Genomic DNA, 26,328 nt, shown 5'->3' on the forward strand with positions numbered 1-26,328 from the left:
GATAAATTGAATTCAGACGGGCCTATTTCGAAATGGGAATGCAGAGGATTGCCTAATAAGCCTGTTAAGCTTTCGATGCTACTGCCTGGTTCTCTGTTTGTCTATGAAGAAAGTAAGCCTTCTCTTCCGTCCCACTTTTCCTAGAATTTCCGAAGAAGGCAGATACCAAACACGCCCAGAACTACGGTGATGTTTTTTTTTAAACCGCCTCTTTGAAATGGCCAAGAATCCCTTGTGATTTCATCTAAGGGCGGAAGCGGGAAGCTTTCGAACCAGAGAAAGCTCTCTGACGCTAGCCGGAAGTGCATAAAGCTCCGGGCGGATATAAAGATGCTCCGAAGGCTTTCGTTTCTCGTGCCTTCTCGGTTGCTAGGAGGGGGCCTGGCTCCAGCTTCTCAGTACTGAATCAGGTGAGGAACAGGAAGGGCGAAGGCTGCCTCGTCTTTTTCTTTCTTTCTGCCTAGACGTAACCTCCTGTCGGGTGGGGGTTGTTTAGTTGTTTCCCACGGGGTGGGGGTGGGGGATGTCAGGGCCAATACGGGGCAGAGAATTGCTGGGGTAGAAGCCTAGGGATTTAATTTTTTTTTGAAGGAAGGCTGTAGGAATCCTGGGAATTGTAGTGCTCACAATGCTGGACGGCATCATCTGGGGCAGGGGTCTCCAACCTTGGCAACTTTAAGACTTGTGGACTTCATGGGAGTTGAAGTCCACAGGTCTTACCAAGGTTGGAGACCCCTGCCTTATTTACACATACAGTACCTTTCCTCTTTTCCAAATGTATGAAGGGAGATGAATTAGCCTGGTATACCTGCAATGCTATCCACACCTGTGCTACCTATTGGAAAAAAGCCAGGTCTAGAAAATGCTTTGCTGGCTGAGGAATTCTGGGAGTTGAAGTCTACAAGTTTTAAAGTTGCCATAGTTGGAGATCCCTGATCTGGGGAATATCTCATATTTTTGGGGAAGATCTGAAATGCTGTGGGAAAGAGGTGGCCTCATTTTATTTGTGATTAAGCTTCTACATTTTTTATTTTAAGAGGCACAGAAGGTTAGTCCTATGAGCGATCTGTTGAACTACCAACAGTACTCCAGGGCGTAAATCTTGAGTTTCTTAAAGTAAGGGCTAGGAAAACTTAGAATTTTTGTTGTGGATGGTGCCACCAGGCACCAAGCTGAGGTTTTTTTGTACCAGCTTTCATTGCCAATGGTCTATGAACCGTGGAATGGACTTCCAAACAATGTTTTGGCCTGTTATCACCTGCCATTTTTATTTCCTAAGATGGGAGCCCAGAGGCATTTTTATAAATTATATATTATATGATGTTGGAAGAGTATGCTTCTGGAAAGTGGTAGCCCACTTTCCTTTTTTATATTAAGATATGTGTTTAAAAAGTTGGAGTAGGACAAGTGTGTGTGTATCCTGATTTCTTAAATTCAAGGTGGCTGAAAATAGAAATACTATGATAATGTGATGCAAGGCCTAGCCTCTAGAGAGACCAACATTCAATGTCACTTTTATCCATGGCATCTTACAGAGTGACTGTGGGCCGTACACTTTCTCTCGGCCCAGACTTCTCCACAAGGCTGTTGTTGGGATAAAATGAAGGGGATCTCTATGGAAACTGCCTTCAGCTTTCTGAAGAAAAGATGTTAATCTAAAAAATCATGACTAAAAAATATCCCTGTACCTGGCATAGCTTTAATGCCATTTAGCTCAGAAGAGCTTGCTTCTGATAGTAGGAATGCATTATAAAGAAAATAGATGTTCCTTTTTAAAATTTAATGTTCTGTCTTATTTTTAGTGCATCAGATGTGTTGGGTTGCAGTTCTCGTGTTCTACAGCCATCTTATACCCATTCTGGCTCATTTTATCAATTTGACCGGTTTTCAACTGTTATTCTTTTAACCTTTAATTTCAGTTCTTTTGTTAGCCTCCACAATCTTTTCTCTGAAATCTTATATGAAATAAAGTCACCATCATGTATTCAGAGAGAAGAGCTCACACCTAGAGACGCTTATGAAGGCATAACAATGTTAGTGTGTAAAACAATGTTTCTCAACACCTAAAGTGAAAATCCTAGGTAAATGTATTTAATCTCTTGAGCTCCATTGATATGGTCTCCACCGTTCAATCCCAAACTTTTTTGTCTTGGCAAATGTAGAAGAGCATTAGCTCTTAAATTACAAGACAGCTGTAGAAGAGCCTTGAAGTAAATACGAAGCAGCTATTAGTAAGACATGAACTTATTTCAGAAGAAAGGAAAGTTTGATAAAGAAATTCAAGATAGCCCTGATGTGTTTTAAGAGAGAGAGAAAAACTGGATCTGAATTATCAAATCAATATATCCTGCCATCATTGCCTGGGGAAAAACCAGTCTTTACCTCCTTCCTAAAGGCTAATAGAGTCAGGATCAGCCATATCTTGAGGAAGACTGTTTCATAAGGAAGGCAACATAGCAGAAAAGTACACCTCTTTAGGCCTTATCAGGTGACACTGTCTCACCATAAGGACCTGGAGCAATACTAATTTGCCAACCACCATGGATACATAGTCCTACAACTACAGGTAGTCCTTGACTTATGTCCACAACTGAGCCCAAAATTTCTGTTGCTGTGAATTTTGCCTCCATTGACAACCTTGCCACAGTAAAATGAAACACTGCAGTTATTAGTAAGTAGCAAGGTTAAGTGAATCTGGCTTCCTCATTGACTTTGCTTGTAAGAATGTCACAAAGGGTGATCACAATACTCCGGGACACTGCAACCGTCACAAATATGAATCAGTTGCCAGGCATCCAAATTTTGATCATGTGACCATGGGAATGCTGCAAGCATAAGTCGCTTTTCTCAGTGCTGTTATAACTTTCAACAGTCACTAAATGAACTGTTGTAAATTGACCTGTAACACGGAGGCTTAATTAACTCCCTCTAATCAGCTGATTCCCCAACTCTGTTGTAAATTAGTTGCCTGGGAATTGATCCTTCTTTCTCAATGCTGCTCTGTTTTCTCAATAGCACTGGGAGGAATTAGAAATGGCTGCCATTTGACCAAGCCACAGTTGTGGCACACAAACACTTTTAATATAAGTGGTAATGGATAAGACTTTGCAAAGTGAGTGTCCATGTGGAGACAGCCAGGAGAAGCTTTTGAGTAGAAGGGTCTTGCAGAAGACATGGTTGCATTATTAGAAATTTGATGAGGCGCACTTTGATTGCAATTTGCAAAGTGTTCCAAGTATGCAAAATATATTCATTTTGAACACTTTGTATAGCCCTAATGGCCGAGTCCTTCGTGTTATATACAATGAGCCATTGGTTGAAATGAGAATTGAATCTTTTTTTTTTTTGCATCTTTATTTTCCAGTACCAGACATCAAATGCTATTCTCATTTTTGAATATTGAATTACAATTTAGTTCTCAAAATGCTTCAGTTTATTACATTGCTGAGATAATTCTTTCAAGAGCAATAAAATAGTCTCTGGATATTGTACCTAGAGAGTAGCTGGCTGAAGGCCAGACAGTAAGTCTGGATTTGAATAAGTTTTTGCTGGATCTGGTCAGAGGTCTTTGATTTACTCTTACAGTATCTTCTGGTCCCAATGTTTCCTTAATTCTGCTCAGCTTTCAAAAAGGGGGTAAAGTTGATGTGTTTATATTTGACTTTTATTCTGTTACAAAGTTCACAGCATCATGCATGGTTTTCTAGGAGAACTCTTATTGAGTCATCTTATCAGAACCAGAATTGGATTGCAATATCTATACCAGGTGCCTGCAAACTGCTAGTATACTGTGTACCAGTTACTATCTCTTCAAGTAAGAGCTCTTCCTGAGTTTTACCTCAATTGCTTTGCTTTTATAGAGAGTCCTCGACTTATAATCAGTTAATTAGCAGCCATTCAAAGTTACGATGGACTTCGAAAAAGCCACTTCCAACCCAGATTTGAAGTTACAATGACACCCTCCCCATTACGGGACCATATTTTGAGCACTCAGTGATCAGCTTGGCTCCCGTTTATGGCCATTTGCAGCATCCTATGGTCACATGACTGTGATTTATGACATTCTTGATGGATTTTCAGTTTCCCCAAAAAACATGCCACAGTGAACAGTGGGCTTGCTTTATGACTGCCACAAAAAAAGGCATAAAATTGGGCTGGCCATGTGATAATCTTAACAACCGTCATAACTTACGATCAAAATTGCAGGATCAATTGCCGGTTTAAGTTGAGAATTACCTATCAATTGAAATTATAGCCCAAGATTTGTTTTTTTTTCCAATGGGAATTGGTAATCTTCTGTGTCAAATTCCACTTCCCATTCTTTCATTGCTAATTTTCCTAAAGCATAAACAGCTATTGTGATGAACGGCTTTGTTGTGATAGAAATTCTCGGCTGTTCAAAAATTAACACACAAAAAAAAGTCTGCAAACTGTTAATAACTTTTGCAGCGCTGTTAAAATTTAGTGCAGTGCTCAGAAGGGGATTGTTGGAAGGAAGAGGTTCTGTGGAAGGAAAGTATTATTAGACAGTCCACATCAGCAAAAGTGGGCTCAGTTAATGTTTTAGTGCTGACCCAAACACCTGCGTTGATGAGATTTTTGTAATATATGGGAAAGGCTACTGAACAATGCCCCGAAGAGGCCAGTTTAATATTACAGTATAAATGTCCTTGAGATGAGTAGATGCTATTAGTAGTAAATATCTTTTAAAAGGACCCATCAGATCTGTTTACCTGCTCCTTTATGCCTTCTAAAAATGACCCATTTCCATTTGCATGAGTAACTTTATATTATAAACTATATTTTTGAAATAGGGGAAGGTTCCACAATGGCCTTGTAGTTGCAAGATCCAATCTGGGTCGGTCACGGGGACCAGAGATTTTGTCTTCCGAGCTTTCGGACTTGTGCTGGAGCCCATCTTCATCTTCCCAGGCTAGAGAGAAATTCCCTGAGGATGGGCTCCAGCACGGAGCCAGAAAGATCAGAAGATAAAAACCTCTGGTCCCCGTGACCGACTCAGATTGGATCCTGCAACACTGTCCTGGGACACATATATTCATCATCTTTCGTGACTTTGTAGTTTCTGGGCCAAACTAACCATTTCTGCTATGTTCTATATTTTAAGGGTCGGCTCAGATGACCCACTGCAACTAGCTATGGCTTATATCTGTGAACTTATCCACTCCGAGGGGAAATAATAATTTATATCTGTGGTAATTTGGTTTTATTTGTAACAACACAATTGCAAATATGCCAAGTGTCTGAATTTTGATCACATGGCCATGGGGATGCCACAACAGTTGTAAGTATGAAAAGCAGTCGTAAGTCACTTTTTTTTAGTGCTGTTGTAACTTCAAACAGTCACTAAACAAACCGTTGTAAGTCCAGGGCTACTTATATATTACTTGTCCTTATAATTTAGTCTCGTCTTCTTCTTGTCACACTTTTGAGCCAGTGTCACATGTGGAACACATGTTCCCTTAACAATCTTCTGTTGCCATTTTTCTAGCGGCAACAGCTGTTACTCCTTCGTAGTGAGGATGCAGTGTATAAAAAGAGCACACAGAAATTACTGTGCATTTCTTGTGGCCTAATGTGAATGGTTCGCTAGAGCTACCCAATTATCAAGGAACTGGGAAATCACTCCAGCAGTTATGAAGACAAGAGAAAGGACCTCTTTGTCCAAGTTGCTTGCCTTCTGGTATTAGCTACTATCCCCCTCACCACTGTGGGGAAGTCTGAAGACTAAGGAATCTTTTTTCACATAAAGTTCTATAGCAGTGTTTTTCAACTCTGGCAATTTTTAAGATGTGTGGACTTTAACTCCCAGAATTTGGCCTTGCTGGCTAGAGAATTCTGGGAATTGAAGTCCACCCATCTTAAAAATTGCCAGAGTTGAAAAACACAGTTCCTAGGGTTGATTGCAATAAAATTTGACACCAGCACTTCCTTTGGCCTTTCTCCCTCTTTGCTTGCTTCTATGTCTTGGTGTCCCCGAGTGTAAACTCCTGCTCCTGAGCTCTGTTTGTCTGTTCGCATTTGTTTCTTTTGCTTTACTTATTCTGATTACTTTGGCTCCTTGGGGTTACTTTATACTTGTCAGACCATTTCCCAGGTTACGTCAAATCTGTTTTGCTTTACTGCCGTTGTGTAGCCTGTGGCAAGCTAGCAATCCTAACTGGTTCTCTTGCTGCCACATATAATTTTGGGGGGAGTGGGCTGGTATGTCATCACTAGATATAAAAGGGGACTTTCTTAATTTGTGGATCTTAATCTTTCTTATTGCTACTGCTTGCATTCTTTCTTTGCTATTACATGTGCAAAAAAAACCACTCGTTATTTAATGATAATTGCAGTAAGCCCATGAGTCATATTCTGTGGGATACTCATATTATCTGAAGAATTGTGATATGTAACTATGGATGGTCCTCAATTTACGACCACAATTTAGCCCAAAATTTACATTGCCAAGTGAGACATTTGTTAAATGTATTTTGCCCTGTTTTACAACCTTTACCGCCACAATTGTTTTTTTTTAAATGTGTTTTTTTATTTTCCATTTTCATTTCGTACAGTCACATATATACTGTGCATAACCGGGGCCATATAACAATAAACAATAAACACAGCCATTCCTCTTGTCAACAATACCCCCAAAAATAGAAACCCAATGTACCTCTTCGATCCTCCATACACCCTTTCTTTCGCCCCCTACAACTTTCCCGCCACAATTGTTAAGTGAATTATTTCATCTGTTAAGAGAGTGATATGGGTGTTACATGAATCTGGCTTCCCCATTGACTTTGCTTGTTGGAAGGTCACAAAAGATGATCTTGGAAAACTCAACAGGAGAATCATAGCATACTGTCGTCATCCCCCCCCTTCCCGCCCCCAATCATCCCATTTCTCTTTGCTTTAATTTTTCTCCATTTTATGATTTTAATAAGTTACCAGATTATTTGTTTTTTCTTCTATTACTGTGTTTGTCCAAAAAGATGACCCACCTTGAAAAAAATTTACAGTATGACTTGGATGTTAAGCAATGAATGCAAAAAAAAGTCCTGCTTTTGTATTTTCTTTGGTTTTAGGAATTTATTATAGCTTGTGGTATATGTGTAGTAATTGGTCTACACAGTAGTAAAACAATTTATTGCTGCAAATTCATCATATTTCTGTCTAAAAAACTATGGGTACTTAATGGACCACAAAAAAAAAAGAAAAGAAAAAAAGCCCTATCACATTTTTGAGCGCATGCGATCAAATTAAGCCCCACCCACAAAAGTAGCCCTAATTAAGACCCCACCCACCCCAAGGTGTAGGGAGTGGGGTGAGGCATACAGGTAAAAAATAAGCTAGGGCGGGGATGGAGGGTGCAGCTGCCCTACTTGCCAGGCCTCGCGCACCCTGACACCTGCCTTGCCTTCTTCTGAGGCTGCTTGCCCCCAGCCTCAATTTTACCTTCAGATGCCTCCCTGAAGGCAAAACGGAGGCCGGGGTGATGCATGCGAGTGGTGGCAAGCGGTGGTGCAGAAGAAGTGGGCCAGCAGTGGGCTCCTGCTGGGCAGGGCTGTTGGTGCCACCGCCATGAGGTGAGTCAATAATTATAACCCCCCAAAAGAAGGCCTAGCCTTTTTTGGGGGGGTCAAAGGAAAATAAGACCCAGCCTTCTTTTTGGAGAAACACGGTACTTTATGGAAATATCCTGTGTAAATGCTCTCAGTTGTTTTTCAAGTCCTATGAAGTGCTACAAGGGGGGAGATAGTTCTCCAAGAGCTAAGTCAGAAAGACAAGGACTCCATTAGGGTTAGGCTCTGAGTTTTCATTTTCTCTGACCACCACAGCAGATTTTGCAACTCTCCATGTGATGAACAAATCATAGCCTGCAGGGAGCATCCGGTTCTTGCAAAATCAGCTATCAGCAAAAAGTGCAAGAAAGAAGCACAGTCTGCTACATAATGGTAACCATTCTCTTCAGTTTTGGCCTACAAATACTGAGTCAAGGATCAATAGATGCATCCTTGAATCTTCCGTTAAATAAATCAGGGACCATAGGTTAAGTATTGAACAAAGTAGCCTCTGTTAAGTAAAGACCATTTCTTGCCCGGTTAATTTATAGGGAGACGCAGTGGCTAAGATGCTGAGCTTGTCGATCAGAAGGTCGGCAGTTCAGCGGTTCGAATCCCTAGCACTTGCGTAATGGAGTGAGCTCCCGTTAATTGTCCCAGCTTCTGCCAACCTAGCAGTTCAAAAGCACGTAAAAATGCAAGTAGAAAAATAGGAACCACTTTGGTGAGAAGCTAACAGTGCTCTGTGTGCCTTTGGCATTTAGTCAAGCAGGCCACATGACCACAGAGATGTCTTCGGATAGCACTGGTTCTTCAGCTTAGAAATGGAGATGAGCACCACTCCCTAGAGTTGGGAACGACTAACACATATGTGCAGGGGAATCTTTACCTTTACATAGCAATGGAGTGGGAGCTGAAGCAAGAGAAGAATAAGTAAAAAGGTAAAGATCCTTGTTTTTTTAGTCTATCCTCAGTAGGAAGCCATCAGAGATTAGAGACTGGCAAAAGTTAACAGATGTCTGAATTCATCACGTGCAGAGGAGTTTTGAAATTAGACCAAAGACTGCATGAAATTAGTCTGAAGGGCATAATTGCCTTGAAATCATAAGTTGCTTAATAATGTTGTAAGAAATGGGATGGTGAATTACAAGATGTTATGTTTGGAGACTTGAACCACAGAAAATGAGTCTCAACCCCATGAACCATGGGTAATAGTAATGTTGGGAATTGTTGTTTGGCTACATTTGAAGTTCCACAAGATTGTCTATCCAAAGTGTTAAAAAATTAAATTGTCTTTCTTTTAAGTAATCTTGTATTTTCCTGGGATCAAAATGTAAGTAAACCATAAACATCCTTACTGCTGATATATCTAGTTACGTTTTACAAGTTGATGGCGCTAACTTTTTGTTTGATGTATCCGTCTTATTTTCTTTCTTATTTCCTGAGACTGTCTATAGTAAATCATAGTGCTTTCTTTCTTCTCACTATAGTACAACATGAATGGCCAAACCAAATTTTTTTTGCTGACTGGGGGAAATTCACATTTCATTCTTTCAGGAATGAGTAACCACTAGTTCCTCCAGATGTTGATGACCTAGAGCTCCCCTTTTCCCTCATCATTGGCCAATTTGATTTTGATTTTGATTTGATTTTAACTTTATTTGTATGCCGCCCTTTTCCCTGAAAGGGACTCAGGGCGGCTCACAATTCAAGGGAGGGGAAAACAACAACATTACAAAATATAAAGACATACACAGTTAAGAACTCAACAATCATACCATTCGGAGTGGGGCTACAGGTCTTTAGTCCCAGGCCTGTCGGAACAGCCAGGTTTTAAGGGCTATGTGGAAGGCCTGGAGGGTGGTGAGGGTACGAATCTCCACGGGGAGTTCGTTCCACAGGGTCGGAGCAGCCACAGAGAAGGCTCTCCTCCGGGTAGTCGCCAGTCGACATTGGGCGGCTGATGGAATTCGGAGGAGGCCTAGTCTGTGGGATCTTATTGGTCTAGTGGAGGTAATTGGCAGTAGGTCAATTTGACTAGATCTTATGGGATTTGGAGCTCAGTGGCACCCAAAGGGCTGTGTTGGTCTTACCTTGTTATTACATGAACCTCTCTTCGAATTGAACAGAATAAGCATTGGAGGAACTATTTGACATCAAGGATTTCTCCTCAGATACAGTATTTCTGGAGAGAAGAGCGATATCAGAGTGCCTTGCTGAGAGGATACTTCTGCTAGACAACTGCCGCCGCCTAGTTAATTGCCTGTCACTGCTACATTTACATTTCCTAAATTAGAGGAATTAATAAAAACTTCAAAAGTCTTGACACTTCATTTCATGCATCAACATGATTTTTTAAAAACTATTCAGCTGCAGCAAAATATTTAACACTTGTCAGGTATATTTGTTGAAACTTAACTCTCTCCTCCTCAGTTGAATTTGAATAAATTCTGAGAAGCGCCATTGCTTGGCAGATGGAACTGGGCCTTCAGAGTCATCGCTTGAGTATGGTTGGCTTGGTATCTCATCACAGTGACTCAGTGGCTAAGATGCTGATCTTGTCGATCAGAAAGGTCGGCAATTTGGTGGTTCGGATCCCTACCACCGCATAATGGAATGAGCTCCAGCTTCTGCCAACCTAGAAGTTCGAAAGGAGGTAAAAATGCAAGTAGCAAAATAGGAACCTCCGTTGGTGGGAAGGTAACAGTGCTCCGTGCGCCTATGCTGGCCACATGACCACAGAGATGTCTTAGGACAGTGCTGGCTCTTCAGCTTTGAAATGGAGATGTGCACTGCCCCCTAGAATCTGGAACAATTAGCATGCATGTGCGAGGGGAACCTTTACCATTACCGTATACTTACAATATTACAATATTAAAATATTCACAAATTGTAGTACGTTTTTGATTTATAAATGATGATTGTTCCTGAATCTGGGGGTGGGGGTGGGGGAGATCTAGGTAAAGACATAAAATTATATTCAAGCTAAAATCCTTCTAAAATTGAGAGAATTTATAATGCAGTATATATGCTAATAATTTTCCCATAATCACAGGGTTTTTCTCATACCTCAGTTCCTATATCAGTCCTTGTTGGGTTCTCATGTCAACCCAAAGGTTAGATTACTTTAAAATAGTGTTACTGAAACTCGACCACTTAAAAATGTTGGACTTCAACACCCATGTCCACTGGCTGGGGAATTCTGGTAATTGAAAAAGTTGGCAAGTTTGAAAAACATTGCATTAAAAGGTGCTATAGATCATTAGTATGGAAGACACTTACACAAGTCTTTGGTCAGGTTATGTTAATTGATAATTGTCATGGGATTAAAACCTCTTATTTTTAAGCTATTATGGGCAAAACTATGGTATATCTCACATGGTGTTCAATAATTTCATGTTGGCAACTAAGATCTAAGTAAGACATATTCCATGGAAGTCTGTAGAATAGGATTAGTACAGAAATATCTGTTCAAATGACTATAAAAATATTTTGAAACTAATAAAATTAGGTCCTGGATTGCAGGTTTGCTCACCTTTCAGTTCATTCATATGGATCTTTTTCCCCCCTTTTAAAGATTTGGTTCAGTATTGGTATATACTTTTATACAATATTGTTGGGTATGTTACCTTTGTTAAATTCCCTTGTAGTTTAAAATTGTTTTAAGAAACATTTAAGTACATCTGCCTGATTGAATAGGAAGGGCTAACCACAAATTGCACTGTAAAATAATGCTTAACCATTTGGGGATGCAGAGAAGAGTAACAAGGATAAGTGGTCTGGAGACTAAATCACATGATGAATGATGAAGGAAACTATGTCTAGCCCAGTGTTTCCCAAACTTGGCAACTTGAAGATGTCTGGACTTCCAACTCCCAGAATTCCCCAGCCTTTAGCTGGCTGGGGAATTCTGGGAGTTGAAGTCCAGACATCTTCAAATTGCCAAGTTTGGGAAACACTGGTCTAGCCTATCAAAGAAAAGATCTTTAGTTGTCTTCTTGCACTTGAGGGGCAATCCCAAGGAGGAGACAATCAACTTACTCTACAAAGTACCTTGAGGACAGGACAGGTGGAAAATCATTAAAGAAAGAACCAACCTAGAACTAAGAAGTTTCCCGACACAGCTGGCCTTCAAAGGTTGTGGGTTGTCCATCACTCGAGGTTTTTAAGAAATTGGACACATTTGTCTGAAATGGTGTAGGGCAGGGCTTTCCAACTCCAGGCCCACGGGCCGGATGCATCACATGCTGGCCACACCCAGTTTAGTAAAGAGGAAAAATGTCATGATACCCTTGATATAGGGTCTCCTGCTCAAGCAAGAGTTTGACTACAGACCTCCTAGGTCCCTTCCAACTCTCAATTATACTATCAATAATACAATAGCAGAGTTGGAAGGGACCTTGGAGGTCTTGTAGTACAGTCTTGAACTGTATTAAAGGATCATGGCATTGGGAAGGTAGAGAACCACTGTTCTAGCCCAACCCCCTGCCTAGGCAGCAAACCCTATACCGTTTCAGACAAATGGCTATCCAACATCTTCTTAAAGACTTCCAGTGTTGGGGCATTCACAGCTTCTGGAGGCAAGCTGTTCCACTCATTAATTGTTCTAACTGTCAGGAAATTTCTCCTCAGTTCTAAGTTGCTTCTCTCCTTGATTAGTTTCCACCCATTGCTTCTTATTCTGCCCTCAGGTGCTTTGGAGAATAGTTTGACTCCCTCTTCTTTGTGGCAACCCCTGGATCAGTGTAGTAGTGTTTCTCAAGTTGTTCTCCAAATATGGTAGTCTAATCCTAAGGGTAGGCTTAATCATAGTTTAGTTTATTGAATAAAACCTACTTGACTGGGTCACCACAACATACCATACATAATTCAAGATTTATAAACCACAGAGGTTGGATTTATTATAGACCATATTTGAACCTCTCTAATCCATAACCAGCAGAATAGAGATTAGGTAGTGGAATTATCCCCATGATGGAGATAATAGTGTATCTAAAGAATAATTGTCAGATCATAACTGAAGGTTCATTGGATCTGGAGACTTTCTAGCTCTCCTTAAAGCAGTGGTTCTCAACCTTCCCAATGCAGCGACCCTTTAATACAGTTCCTCATGTTGTCGTGACCCCCAACCATAAAATTGGTGTCTCGGTTCCTAAAACCATCGAAAATATGTGTTTTCCGATGGTCTTAGGCGACCCCTGTGAAAGGGTCGTTCAACCCCCAAAGGGGTCCCGACCCACAGGTTGAGAACCACTGCCTTAGAGTATGTTCTAAATGTGATAAAATGGAATTTGGCATTCATTTTCTGCACTCAGCTTTTTCCACAGGTGTGGATAGCATTGTAGGTATACCAGCCTAATTTATTTCCATTCATACATTTGGAAAATAGCAATAGCAATAGCAATAGCAGTAGACTTATATACTGCTTCATAGGCCTTTCAGGCCTCTCTAAGCGGTTTACAGAGAGTCAGCATATTGCCCCCAACAATCTGGGTCCTCATTTTACCCACCTCGGAAGGATGGAAGGCTGAGTCAACCCTGAGCCGGTGAGATTTGAACCGCTGACCTGCTGATCTAGCAGTAGCCTGCAGTGCTGCATTTAACCACTGCGCCACTGCGCCATACAGGGTACTGTATGTATGAGGCAGAAGTCTCCAACCTTGGCAACTTTAAGACCTGTGGACTTCAACTCCTAGAATTCCTCATCCAGCTTTGCAGGAATTCTGGGAGTTGAAGTCCATAGGTCGTGAAGTTGCCAAGGTTGGATACCCCTGATATAAGGGATTCCCAAATCATTCTCCTGTGTTTGTGTACCTGGATGGGGATTTACAGTTTGGTTTTGCCTTTTGATAGGAATCTTTGATAGAAATGATAAAAGAGGGCGCATTTAAAGAGATGCCCCTTTAAAAGAAAACATTTTTTGTAAGTTTATTATTTTCTGTTGGGATTTGTTAAACTAGAAAGCACACGCTTCCAGTTGATTAAAGATGGTGCGTAAGTTCAGTAAGTGCTCCCGAAAGCAGCTGTTAAGTCTGTAGAGCAAAGTTGTGCTCTGTGGCTAGAGACTGAGACTTTGGAGCAAGTTCTTTTTTTATTGCAGAAAAGCAATCTTGTCTCTTAATAACCTCTATGCTGACCCTTCACGGAATAATTTATGGCCAAATGCAACCCGGTTTGCCGTTATTTCCAGCTTATTGATTTCTTACTGGACCTAGAGAAATAGGACTCTCCCCCCCCCCACCTCCTTTTGATCACAGAGTGCTTTTGAATATCACTTTTTTAATGCTGTTTTTGTGGATGTATTTGTGCATTACGGTAACTCCTGGAATATCTGTTATTTTTTAAGAGTCACAATTATTTTTTCTGCTGCCAAATGCTTAGTGCAGTAGCTTTGGGTTGCCTCTGTAGAATTTATACTGCTTCTTACATATTTTAAATGCAGTTTTCCACACTTTCCGCCTTCCAGATGTTTGTAAACATCTGGAAATTCTAGACATTGCCAACCCGGTACATTTGAAACTGGAAGCCAACCGCTTGGAAGAGTCTATTTTAAAGTTTGTAAGCATTGCACGAAATGTAAATCATGGCTTATCAAATGTACTGGCTTCAGTGGTGGGATTCAATTTGTTTTTACTCCTGGTTCTGTGGGCATGGCTTGTTAGGCATGGCATGGCTTGGTGGGCATGGCAGGGGAAGGATATTGCAAAATCTCCATTCCCTCCCCACTCCAGGGGAAGGTTACTGCAAAATTCCCATTCCCTCCCCACCCCACTAACCTGCTTTCCAGCTCCATTCTCCTGTGCAGGGCAACAAAAGAAGATCCAGCCAATCAACTGGGACTCAGGAGGCAGCAGATAGATCGGGGGTGGGGCCAGCCAGAGATGGTATTTACCGGTTCTCCAAACTACTTAAAATTTCCGCTACTGGTTCATCAGAACCAGCTGCATATCACCTCTGGCTGGCTTCATATATTATGCTAACCCACAAGCAAGCAAACCATATCATGGCTTAATGCAATATATGGCTAAGACTACAAGCATGTGCTGGGAAGATAAACTAGTAAGAATTAGCATTTGTTCTTTGTTGTTGTTTTTTAAATTTCTTAGAATATTGAGATCAGCAACTCCAAGGAGCCGCTAGTTATCCCTGATAGTCCACCCATGATCTGCATGCATAATTCAACATTTGGACATTGATTTTACTTTATAACTAAAAGAAACCTGTTTAGAATTGAAGAGCCTTGTTTATTTTTGTGCAAATTAACAGCAATTCATACTTTCCCTAGTTCCCCTCTCTGCCTAAAATACGAAATGCCAACCTAAGCCATCACGCTAGAAAGCCAAAAGCAATTTGAATATCTTGTCATACATGTGTGGGCATGGTTTTTTTTGTGCTTATCGGTGCTGTGTGGATTGAATAATTTTTCACCTCGATCCCTAGTGAAAATATGAAAGTCCTGGATAGTTGAATTTTCTGTGGTTAGAAAGTGTTCTCTGCAAACTTGAAATAAATTAATGACTTGTTGAAAATAATCTTAGTGTACTCCAGAGTACCTTTTGGAAATCAAATGAGATGCCTTGTTACAGATACAGATAAGTGTTACAGATAAGGTAAAGGTAAAGGTCCCCCCACATATGTGTGCTAGTCGTTTCCAGCTCTAGGGGGCAGTGCTTATCTCTGTTTCTAATCCGAAAAGCCAGGGCTATCCAAAGACGTCTCCGTGGTCATGTGGCCGGCATGACTAAAGGCCGAAGGTGTATGGAGCACTGTTACCTTCCCACCAAAGTGGTCCCTATTTTTCTACTTGCATTTGTTACATGCTTTCGAACTGCTAGATTGGCAGAAGCTGGGACAAGTAGCGGGAGTTCACCTAACACTAAAGATTCGAACCACTGAACTGCCAACCTACTGATCGACAAGCTCAGTGTCTTAGCCACAGAGCCACCATGTCCCTTGTCTTACAGATGGTCCTTGCTTAATGACTGGACTTTCAAAAAAAAAACCTTACTTACAACCCATCCTTGAAGTACCTGTTGCACATACTTGCAGCCACATGATGCCATTTTGGGCTTGCATTTACAACTGTCATGGTCACCTAACTTCAATTCGTGACATTTTTTGCCATTTTCCAGCAGAAAAAGCAAAATATGCCCACAGAATATGCTGGATTCACTTAACATCTTGGTGGATGACGTAACGTTATCAAATAGATACAAATATCCACAAAAATTTTGGGAAGAATCTCTTTTGGTTTTTAATCTTGGTCATATAAATCTTATCAGAAAGCTTACGTACCATATTACCTTTGTGATTTGATCATTTATTTCTGACTTCTAATAGAATTATCTGAGAGAGTACACAATAAAGAGGTTTAAGAGCTGCATGTGACCCAAACTTTGTAGTCCAGTATTTTTAGCGTGTGGAACAGGCAATGCTTACCTGAATCCATGAATGAAGTTGAGTGGTATTAGAGGAAAGTCCCAGGAAAAGAAGGTGGGACATTGGCATGAAGATAAAAGGTCAGTGGTTTGTTTTTGAGATATAAGTGCTTAGGCTGCCCTAAGCTAAGAGGAAAGCTATGGCTAATCTAGACAGCATACTAAAAAGCAGAGACCTCACCCTGCCAACAAAAGTGTTTATAGCCAAGGCTATGGTTTTCCCAGTTGCAATGTATGGCTGTGAAAGTTGGACCATAAGAAAGGCTGAGCACCAAAGAATTGAGGCCTTTGAACTATGGTGCTGGAGAAGATTCCTGCGAGTCCCTTGGACTGCAAGGCGATCAAAGCGGTCGGTCTTAGAGGAGATCAACCCTGAGTGCTTTTTAGAAGGCCAGACCCTGAAGATGAAATTCAAGTACTTTGGCCACCTGATGAGAAGGAAGAAGGGCTCCCTGGAGAAGAGCCTAATGCTGGGAAAGATTGAGGGCAAAAGAAGAAAGGGACAACCGAGAATGAGGTGGCTGGATGGAATCACCGAAGCAGTCGGCATGAGCTTAAATGGACTCCAGAGGATGGTAGAGGGCAGGAAGGCCTGGAGGAATGTTATCCATGGGGTTGTGATGGGTCAGACACGACTTCACAACTAACAACAACAACAACAAGGCTGCCCTAACCCCCATGATCAGCATGCAGCCTTCTTCATGTAGTGTAACTATGTGTGCTGCCATCATGTGGACATGTGCACCTGGGAGAAAAAGATCAAGCTAGGTGAGGATCTGGTTCAGTACTAATTGGTTCACAGGTTTTGATACTGCTCTTTCACTTGTGAGTGGAGATAGTATGCGTTGGTTCAAAAAGTTCATTCTTCTGCTTGTTCATTGATTGATTCATGAGAAATAGGTTGGAGCAGGACAGATCATTTCCTTTTAAAGATAAATACCATCTTGCAAAATTGGCTGCCCAATTTAATTATCTTACTTTAAGACTGGCCAAAGAATACCCAGCTGGAGGTAGAAGCTCTGTTGGGGCATTTTCTCATTTCTGATTTCGTGGGAGACTGAACTCCACCTGGCCTCCCTTGTCCTCGAGCAATGCATTTTGACTGTGAAATGTGACCAACGGCTCTTTGGATTAAGTCGATTGGTGTGCTTAAGATTTTTCTCTGGTCTCTCGACTCATCACCATTGAGGAGCTGCGTTTAGACAAGTGCCAAGTAATGAGAACAGCCATGAAGTGCAGGTTGCTGGAGGGTCTAATTACACCTCGAGTTGTGCTGCTTTTTTTCCTCACTTCCTTTTCTCCCATCAAGATGATGATTAGCCCTATTTATAGGGGCACTGGTTTTTACTATTCAGTGCAGTGTGCCGTGTGCCAATCAAATCAATATCATCTGCATTTTTGATTACTGCTTAATAACACCACTGAACATAGTTTAATTAAAGGAAGATAAAAATAGATTTTATCTCTCTCTTCTTCATCTGACATACCTGAGTATCTGCTGCTGCCTCTCTTACACAAAATAAATACAACTTGCCTGCCTGCCTGCCTGCCTTCTTCCTGCCTTCCTTCCTTCCTTCCTTCCTTCCTTCCTTCCTTCCTTCCTTCCTTCCTTCCTTCCTTCCTTCGAGACTGGCAGATGCTTACCATGGAGATCTGCTAAATCATAGATTATTCTGCTCTTTTGCAAGTTAGTCTGATTTCTGTTCCCAAGCCCAATGCATAATGATGTTGTCAGTGGAAAATGTGTGTGCATGTGTGTGTGTGTGTGTGTGTGTGTGTGTGTGTGTGTGTGTGTGTGCTCAATCATTCAGATCATGGTTGTCTCAAAGGTGCTTTTCAGAAGGCAACTGGACTTTCTTGGGTTCTTTTTCCTTGAAAACATTTTGCTTGAGATGGGATACAATGCAGGTAGTCCTCGACCTGTGACCACAAATGAGCTCAAAATTTCTATTTCCAAGTGACACATTGGTTAAGTGAGTTTTGTTCCACTTTATGACCTCCCTTGCCAATGTTGCTAAGTGAATCACTGCAGTTATTAAATTAGTAACACAGTTGTTGTTAAGTGAATCTGGCTTCCCCACTGACTTTGCCTGCCAGAATAATTTCAACTAACAGAACAAGTATTGTGTGATTCTGACGTAGTGCCAACAATGTTATATTTTATTTGATGCAACAAAGAATAAAGAAAATCACATGGACAAATCAGATTTTTAAGTGCAACAAAAAGCAAAAATAGATCTTCCAGTCTTTGAGGTTAATATGGGAAGTCATTACCAATAATAGGATAAATTGCTAGTGGACAATAAGGAACTAACCCAGATGTCCAGTGTGCATCCTTCAGATTAATATGAGATTAATGGGAATGGCTCAATATCTGGAGAAGCCAACAAAGGAGTATATTTATAGCTCAGATTTGAAATGAGGGGTCCCTGATGCTCTCTAAGCTGGATTGTTTTCTTGCAGAAGTTTCATTACCCAAACTGGATAACATATCCAGTGCTATTCCAATGCTACCACTGATAATATTACCTAGTTTGGGTAATGGGTAATATCTGCAAGAAAACAATCCAGCTCAGAGAGCACCAGGGACCCATCATCTGGAGAAGCACACACTGTCTTTGTTCTAGAGATACCTGTTTTAGAGATTTTTCTTGCTGCAAAATACCTGGTAGAACAATCTTGAGTTCCCTTCTAATTTAAAAATGAAAGAAATGTGAGTTCCTGGAATCCAATGGAGTTTTGGTTTCTTTGCAGGAGATGTCCACTATGACCCAAAAGTATTTCCTGGAAGGTCAGACATACTCTGTTCCCCTCATCCAGCCTGACCTCCGCAGGGAAGAAGCTATTCATCAGATAGCGGACACCCTTCAAAATCTGCAAAAAATCTCAGGTGACATCTTCAACAGGTAAGGGTCGCTTATATTAGAACCTCAGAAGGTGAAAACTGACATATCCGTAGGTTTTAATAATGGTTCAGAACATGCAAAAAACTGCATAGTCAGTTGGTCTGGTTTTATTCTATCTCCAGTAGTGAATAAGTGCTTTGAAAGTAGCTTTGTGAGTTCTCATTTGTCTTAACTATGAGAATCTTGAAGGAATTCTCATGGGTGTTGTTGGTAAGAGTGCAGTTTTCCAAATATAGCTGACTTTGGAAAGAGGGATGTAATTTAGATTTGATATATGCTTTGTTAGTATTATGGACAGTTTAACCATTAAATTGGGGCTGTGATATATTACTGTTGCACCCGCAGTTACTGGGTGGCTTATTGTCATATTGTGTCTACAGCTGCATGCAAACCACTTGGGGGTACAGAGAGGCTAAAAATATTCAGAAAGGGGCAGCCAGCATGACTAGGAAGCTAGGAACCCAAAGAAAGATTGAAGTACAGCATTCAGGGCTTTTGAACTTAGAGCCAAGGTTGAATAAGCAGAGATTAAAAGTATGTGTGGCTTTCAAACTATGAGCAAAGTATTATTTCTTCCTCCCCATTGTTGCTGAAATTGTCTACTGAAACTAATTGAGAGGAACTTCAGGAACCAATCTTCCAATGGGATTTATATAAATAAAAATTAATAACTCCCCCAATTCTTCCAAATATATTTACTCATGAGAAGTTATTTCATCTCTCCGACTTCTGCAGGGTCACAGATGTAATTATTTTTCAAAAGGGCAGTTGCCTCAGTTACCAAAAGGTAGCTTTCTTCCAATCTAGGACCAATAATTTTTCCTGTTGGTCTGTGAGACCCCAGATGTATACTTCGTTTCTTTATGGATCAGTATAGATTAGAAAAAAGAATCTTCAAACTCCTGTTCCGTTTAATGTTAATGACTGAAACCTCCTATCAGATTGTTCTGAAGGATCCTTTGCGATGCCACAGGTTTTGATTCTTTTTTCTACTTAATATCCACATGAAACCATTGGTGCCAGGCCCAAAACCAAGAACGACACCTGGTGATTCTTTCAGGCTGAGTTATTTATTGTTTTCATACCTTTAGACAAAATCCTGCCAGACCAAGCAGTTTCCTGTCTGCATCTACAATATACTCTGAGCTATTAGGGAAAGATCTTTCTTTCAAACATAACATCAGGATGGAGTTGCCTCTTCTGGAATGCTCCCCCTGCTCTTGGGAATCCAGCTCCTTACTACATTCCATCACAATTGGGGGAGTATGGAATCACATGTCAATAGTATGTCAGTACTCAGCTTGACCTCAGGTTGAACAAAGTCAAGGTACTATTAGAATCTGGAACAGATTTAGGTTCAGTCACAGCATGATGGAAAGGCAGTAGGTTCAGAAGTGATAGGAAACAAGTAATATTCCATCTTGGATATTCATGCCGAACTGGTTTGTAATCTGGGAATCCCGTGGATTTACAGCTACTGTTCAAGGAGCAGCTGGCAAATACGGTAGTGGGAACCTTCGCACAGCTCCATCTTGTGTTTTGACTGTGTTATATTTTGTATTCAAGAAGCTCTTTCTTCAAGTCTGTCATGCTATGGCCACCTCTTAGATGGACTGTTGCAATACATGCAGCTCCCCCAGGGGTGGGTTTCTCGCCCCGTTCCAACCGGTTCGGTTGGAACGGGGCCGGCGGTGTCCTCGTACACGCGCGCAGTGCACGCATGCGTACTAGCGTCTGTGCGATGCTCCAGCTGCTCCTGGAGGATCGTGCAGGCGCTGTATGCGTCCTGCGCATGCGTGGAAGCGCAGAACTCGTCAAAACCGGGTAAGGAGCGCGGGCGGCTGGGCCAGTCGCCGTTCCCGGAAGTTACTTACTTCCGGGTTCGCCGACCAACCGGTTCGCAGGGACCGCCGCGAAGCGGTTGAAACCCACCCCTGAGCTCCCCTTTGAAAACCCCTTAGGAAGCTGCATCTAGCCCACAATATGGTGGGCTTACTGATTAAATACCTTCTCATTTCATCAGCAAAACTGTGTTGGTACAAAAGCTGGACTAGACTTACTTAGTAACTTCAAGAGTTAGGTTGTCACCTTTAAAGTCCTTCCTGACCTAGGTTTCTACAGAACTGCCTATGGCCAGAATCATAATCTGATAATAGGAGGGCACCTCTGAGGAGTGTTATTATCAGGGGCCAATCGAGTGGCTCGTCTCTTTCATTGCCCGCTTTTCTGTGGAATAATTCTGCTAAGGTTTCAGAAAGCCATTAAGACCTTGGGTTGCTGGCATGAGCACGAACCCTTCCTGCGTTGGTTCTGTTGTTTTGGTTTTGCTGTCCCTTGGAGTGGTATTTGGTAAGATTGTTACATCCACTATTTTTAATCCTCTTACTATAGTGGAAGCCCATTTAAACACCAACTCATATACGGTTGAAATGGCATGTGACCTTTAGCACAACAGAATTATAAAACTTAGTTTTCTAGGTGGCCTTTACATTTTAAAAAAAATATTTCCCCCCTTTATTTTCTCCTTAAAAACACTCAGTGGGCTTAATGTCAGATGTAAATAAACCATATAGATATGTTTGTATAACGTTTAGGAGAGAGTGAATGGACTTTTAGAATGTTCTCCCTTCTTGGGCAAGTTGACTTCTAAAACACCAAAATGCAAAATGTTAAAAATCACAGGAAATAATGACTATGGTATTCCAGGATACAGATAAGATCACCCTTCTGGTTAATGCCTCCTAGGGGCAAACAGCAATTCATTTTGTGACCCAGAAGTAAACGTAAGCACAAATTGTAAATCCTGTTCTAGTCTGTGCAATAAAAATAGAAGTCTTATTAAATAATATCCTCCCAAATGTTAATAATTCTAACAGTTGTTGCAATCCAGAGGGCATCACGTGGGTCACCATTCTTCAGAAACCTCTAAGAAGGTTGCAAAACTCTTTTATCAATAGCTATAAGCTGTTAGACATGATCTGGTTTCTCCAACAGGCTATTAACTTCCGTAAAATTTTTCATATACTTTATCCATATAAAGATAACCAGGTTGGAGTGTTTTAATTTCTTGGCATTTTAGCAATCTTCCATTCTTGTACTTCTCTTAACAAGCCCATCACAATCAAATCTTGGAACACCAGCTTGGTTCTGCTCTCACTCTTGAGTACACTTATGACTGTAATTATTAATTCTTTCCAATAGCAGAAGAGACTTCCATCAGGTCTTTTGTTTCCTTTGCCTTGCCTTGGAGCTCTGTGATATAATTAATAATGATTTGGTAATTATGCAGGCCTCTGTTTTAAAAGTTTTGCAACCTTGGGTGTTCTGTACCAATCACAGGGGGAAATTTTCAAGGTGAGGGATTTGCCATTTAGCAGAGAATGACCTCTTCTTCCTGTTTTCTTGAGATAAGGTGTCTAGATCTCACTTTTTTTTTTTTTTTGTTAAAAAAAAGCTTCAGCTTATCAGAGGAAAACATTCCGTTTGAGCTCTTGGAGTGAGAATTTGCTTCCTGAGATCATGGATCAGGAGTGCCTGTGGTGCAACATGTGCGCTAAATATGCCAAAAGAACTTGGGCCTAATATCAAACTGACACAACAGCTCTTTGGAACAAATGTTGAAGCAAGAAAGGGGTTTTTCCCCCCTGTGTTCTAAAATTTCCTTAATGTAGAAGCTTGTTCCTGTGAGTGCAATCCCAAGGCTTTCGGCTTTCATTTTAAAAACAAAATTTCTCTGTCCCAGATCTCCAACATGGTACCTGTGGGCACCAACGTGACTCATAGACAACAGTGTTCCCTATAGGCTCTTCCCTTTTCATCTGCTGAGATTCCTACCCCCCCCCCACACCCTCTAGTATGTGGAGGACTCAATCTCAATTATTTCTAGGACATTAGTACAAACATACATTTCCAATTGTAAATTATTTTTAGAACCTTGCTTTGCATTGCTTATCTTGTGTTTTGGCCTCTTTTTTTCCTTGGTCCTTTAATCCATTCTGATTCCACATCTTGTTTAGGACAGAGTTCTTCAACATTGAGAACTTAAATTTATCCTCCTTTTTGGGAGGGAGGATATATGCTCCTTTTTGGGAGGGAGGATATATGCTCCTTTTTGGGAGGGAGGATCACGGTGGCTCAGTGGCTAAGACGCTGAGCTTGTCGATCAGAAAGATCGGCAACTCAGCGGTTCAAATCCCTAGTGCCGCATAACGGAGTGAGCGCCCATTACTTGTCCCAGCTTCTGCCAACCTAGCAGTTCAAAAACATATAAAAAATGCAAGTAGAAAAATAGGGACCACCTTTGATGGGAAGGTAACAGCGTTCCATGCATTTTTGGCATTTAGTCATGCCGGCCACATGACCACAAAGACGTCTTTGGACAGCACTGGCCCTTCAGCTTTAAAACAGAAATGAGCACTGCCCCCTAGAGTCAGGAACAACTAGCAGATATGTGCGTGGGTAACTTTACCTTATACAGAATATGTCAGTCAATGATGCTTCCCCCACTGATGTGATAAACAAAGTACTTTTGACCCCAACCGCAAAAACAATATTTCATTTTAGTTGGGCATTCATTTTAATTGTAAACTAATTAATGAAAATGGACAACAGAAAGGGTATTGGGAACCTCAGGAAAAAAATGTGGTGGGTTGAGTTTCTGAGATGACAGAGTCCTACGTTGTCTCTAAAACCCTTCCATGTGGCCTCCAGACTTGTCCAAAATTTTTGCCAGTTGCAACTTTTCTTGTAGGAAATGACTAAACATATGGTAAGTGATCCTATTTGCTATATGTAGTTTATTTGATTTTCATTAACTTAAAATGAAATAACAGACAACACTTCTTTGGTCTGTCATCATTCTGTTGTCATCAGTTTCATTTGATGTAATCTGTGATATCATGGAGTCTTTCTTGCCTATGCAAAACAGGCAAAAAGTCTTTTAACATTTTAAAAATTAACAAAATTTAGTATTACCACCTAAATATTCTTTAGATGCAAGGAAGTAATAAAATATATACATAGATAGTAAATAGGTAAGGTGTAGCCTTAGTGAGGCCACATCTGGAATACTGCATGCATTTTTGATCACCACATTACAAAAAAGGTGTTGAGACTTTGGAAAAAGTACAAAGGTGATTAAAGGCCTGGAGACCAAAACATATGAACATCTGATTCGATTGAAACTGCTGTTAAGAAGGAAGGGGAAAAAATAGAAGGAAGAAAATTACAAGAGGTGGTAACTTTCACCAGAAGTCAATCTTTCATTGTATGGCAGACTACCAGCCTCTTGGTACATTTGTCACCTGTCACGTCCTTCAAAAAAGTTCCACTTGCAGGCTACTATGGCAGTTTTTAAAAAATAAAAAATAAATTCAAGATTCTTTGCCTATTTATATTGCAGCAGCAACCGGGCTTCCCCACCATAGTCAATCTTACGCTCTGTTGGTATGGCTTAGTATTTATTATTTTGCCATTCATTCAGCCCTGAAGGAAGAGATTCAGAGAAGTCACTTCGCTTTACAAGCATGATTTCAGTCAGAGATTTAGTGGTGTGTGAGCTGTCTTGAGATATCACACTCCCTGGCTTGAAATATCTATTGCTGAGAACTGCTAGCAATAAAGTGGAGAGAGAAAGATCTGCTCTTTACACTTGGCTGGTAGATTACAACCTCTCTCTGCAGTCTTCTCTTTCTTGGACTAAATTTACTTTAGTTAATTAGCTTTGCTTGAAATTAGAAAGTCTTGAGAAGAGTAGTGCTGGTGAAAAGTCTTTTGTTAGCTAATTAATTTTTTTTTAAAAAGAAAAACTCAGTACTTTGGGGTAAATAAAATCTGTGCCTCAAAAGAAATGGGTTGGCTCTGCTTTCTCCTGGCTGGTTTGTAAAATATGAAAACCGTTCAGTTTTAAGAATATGTCAACAAAACCCAAAATATTATGCTAAACTATGGTTTATGTGTTCCTAATAAACACGGTGGCTCAGTGGCTAAGATGCTGAGCTTGTCGATCAGAAGGTCGGCAGTTCAGCGGTTTGAATCCCTAGTGCTGCGTAACGGAGTGAACTTCCGTTACTTTTCCCAGCTTCTGCCAACCTAGCAGTTCGAAAGCATGTAAAAATGCAAGTAGAAAAATAGGAAGCACCTTTGGTGGGAAGGTAACAGCGTTCTGTGCACCTTCGGTGTTTAGTCATGACAGCCACATGACCACGGAGACGTCTTTGGATAGCGCTGGCTCTTCGGCTTTGAAATTGAGATGAGCACTGCCCCCTAGACCCGGAAACGACTAGCATGCATGTGTGTAGGAACCTTTACCTTTAATAAACTATCATTATCTGGGTTTACCCAATATTCTAAGCCATAAAGCAAGGTTTGCAAACTCCAGTGGTTGGTTTCAGATAACAAAACCTCCAAAACAAAACAAGAAAGTTCCCTTGCCTGCATTCAGGCTTTTTTAAATGTTAAATTATAGAGTGCCATGCAGACAAGTATTATGTCCTTTTAAGTTTTAGAATGAATTAAAAAAAGTGGGAATGTGAAAAGAATAAGGAAGCTAGTTAAAATGCAGAAAGCAAAACACGTAGGCAGATCAGCAGGCATAAAGGACGTCAAATGGCAAAATAAAAATCTGGAGGATTAGAGGGAGATAAATCAAGAAAAAAGAACATTGCAGTACAGTTAGTCCTCAACCTACGACCACAATTGGGCCCTAAATTTCTGTTGCTAAGCGAGACAGTTTTAAAGCAAGTTTTGCCCCATTTTATGACCTTCCTTGCCACATTTGTTAAGTGACTCACTGCAGTTGTTAAAGTTGGTAACACGGTTGTTAAATGAATCTGGCTTCCCCATTGACTTTGCATGTCAGAAGGTTGCAAAAGGGAATCGCTTCACCCTAGGTAGGACAATGCAACCGTCATAAATGCAAGTCAGTTGCCAAGCCTCTGAATTTTGATCATGTGACCATGGGAATGCTGCAACAGTTGTAAGTGTGGGAGAAAAAGATTATAAGTCACTTTTTTCAGTGCCATTGTAACATTGGTCACTAAAGGAAGTGTTGTATATTGAGGACTACCTGTTATCTAGAAGGGCTGTAGACTTCATGGAAGAAAAGACTGGTTGCAAACATTTGCACAGGAGGACAAAGCAAGCTTAGGGAAGGATAAACAAAGAGGACTCTAGCATTCCAGCAGTTATAATTGCAGAATGTCAACATTTGCATATGTCTATGGCAGGACTGCATTCCAAAGAACCATGGGCAGGATCTCGTTAACAGTTAAAATTAATTTCATTTACTTCTAATTAAAATTGAATAGAATTACTTTCCAGTCGTGTAGTTAACCTTTTTCCCCCTTCTGTCACTTCAAAAATTGCAATTTGATTACACTGAAAGCATTTGGGATGCGGTGGCTCAGTGGCTAAGACGCT

General features: G+C 40.8%; 1 protein-coding gene across 1 annotated transcript in view; it reads left to right on the plus strand.

Moving 5' to 3' along the window:
* The first annotated feature begins 323 nt into the window (after nucleotides 1–323).
* The window catches only part of WASHC1 (WASH complex subunit 1), a 60,819-nt gene continuing 34,814 nt past the window's right edge, over nucleotides 324–26,328 (plus strand). Inside the window, exons 1-2 of the mRNA XM_087722948.1 lie at nucleotides 324–410; nucleotides 18,758–18,909. Coding sequence (XP_087579074.1) covers nucleotides 18,761–18,909 — 149 coding nt within the window. The 5' untranslated portion in view covers nucleotides 324–410; nucleotides 18,758–18,760. The remainder of the gene's footprint in view (nucleotides 411–18,757; nucleotides 18,910–26,328) is intronic.

The sequence above is a fragment of the Thamnophis sirtalis genome, unplaced genomic scaffold (assembly GCF_051295495.1).
Source record: "Thamnophis sirtalis isolate CommonGarterSnake01/CBP01778 unplaced genomic scaffold, rThaSir2_p1.2 scaffold_9, whole genome shotgun sequence".
Lineage (NCBI taxonomy): Eukaryota > Metazoa > Chordata > Lepidosauria > Squamata > Natricidae > Thamnophis > Thamnophis sirtalis.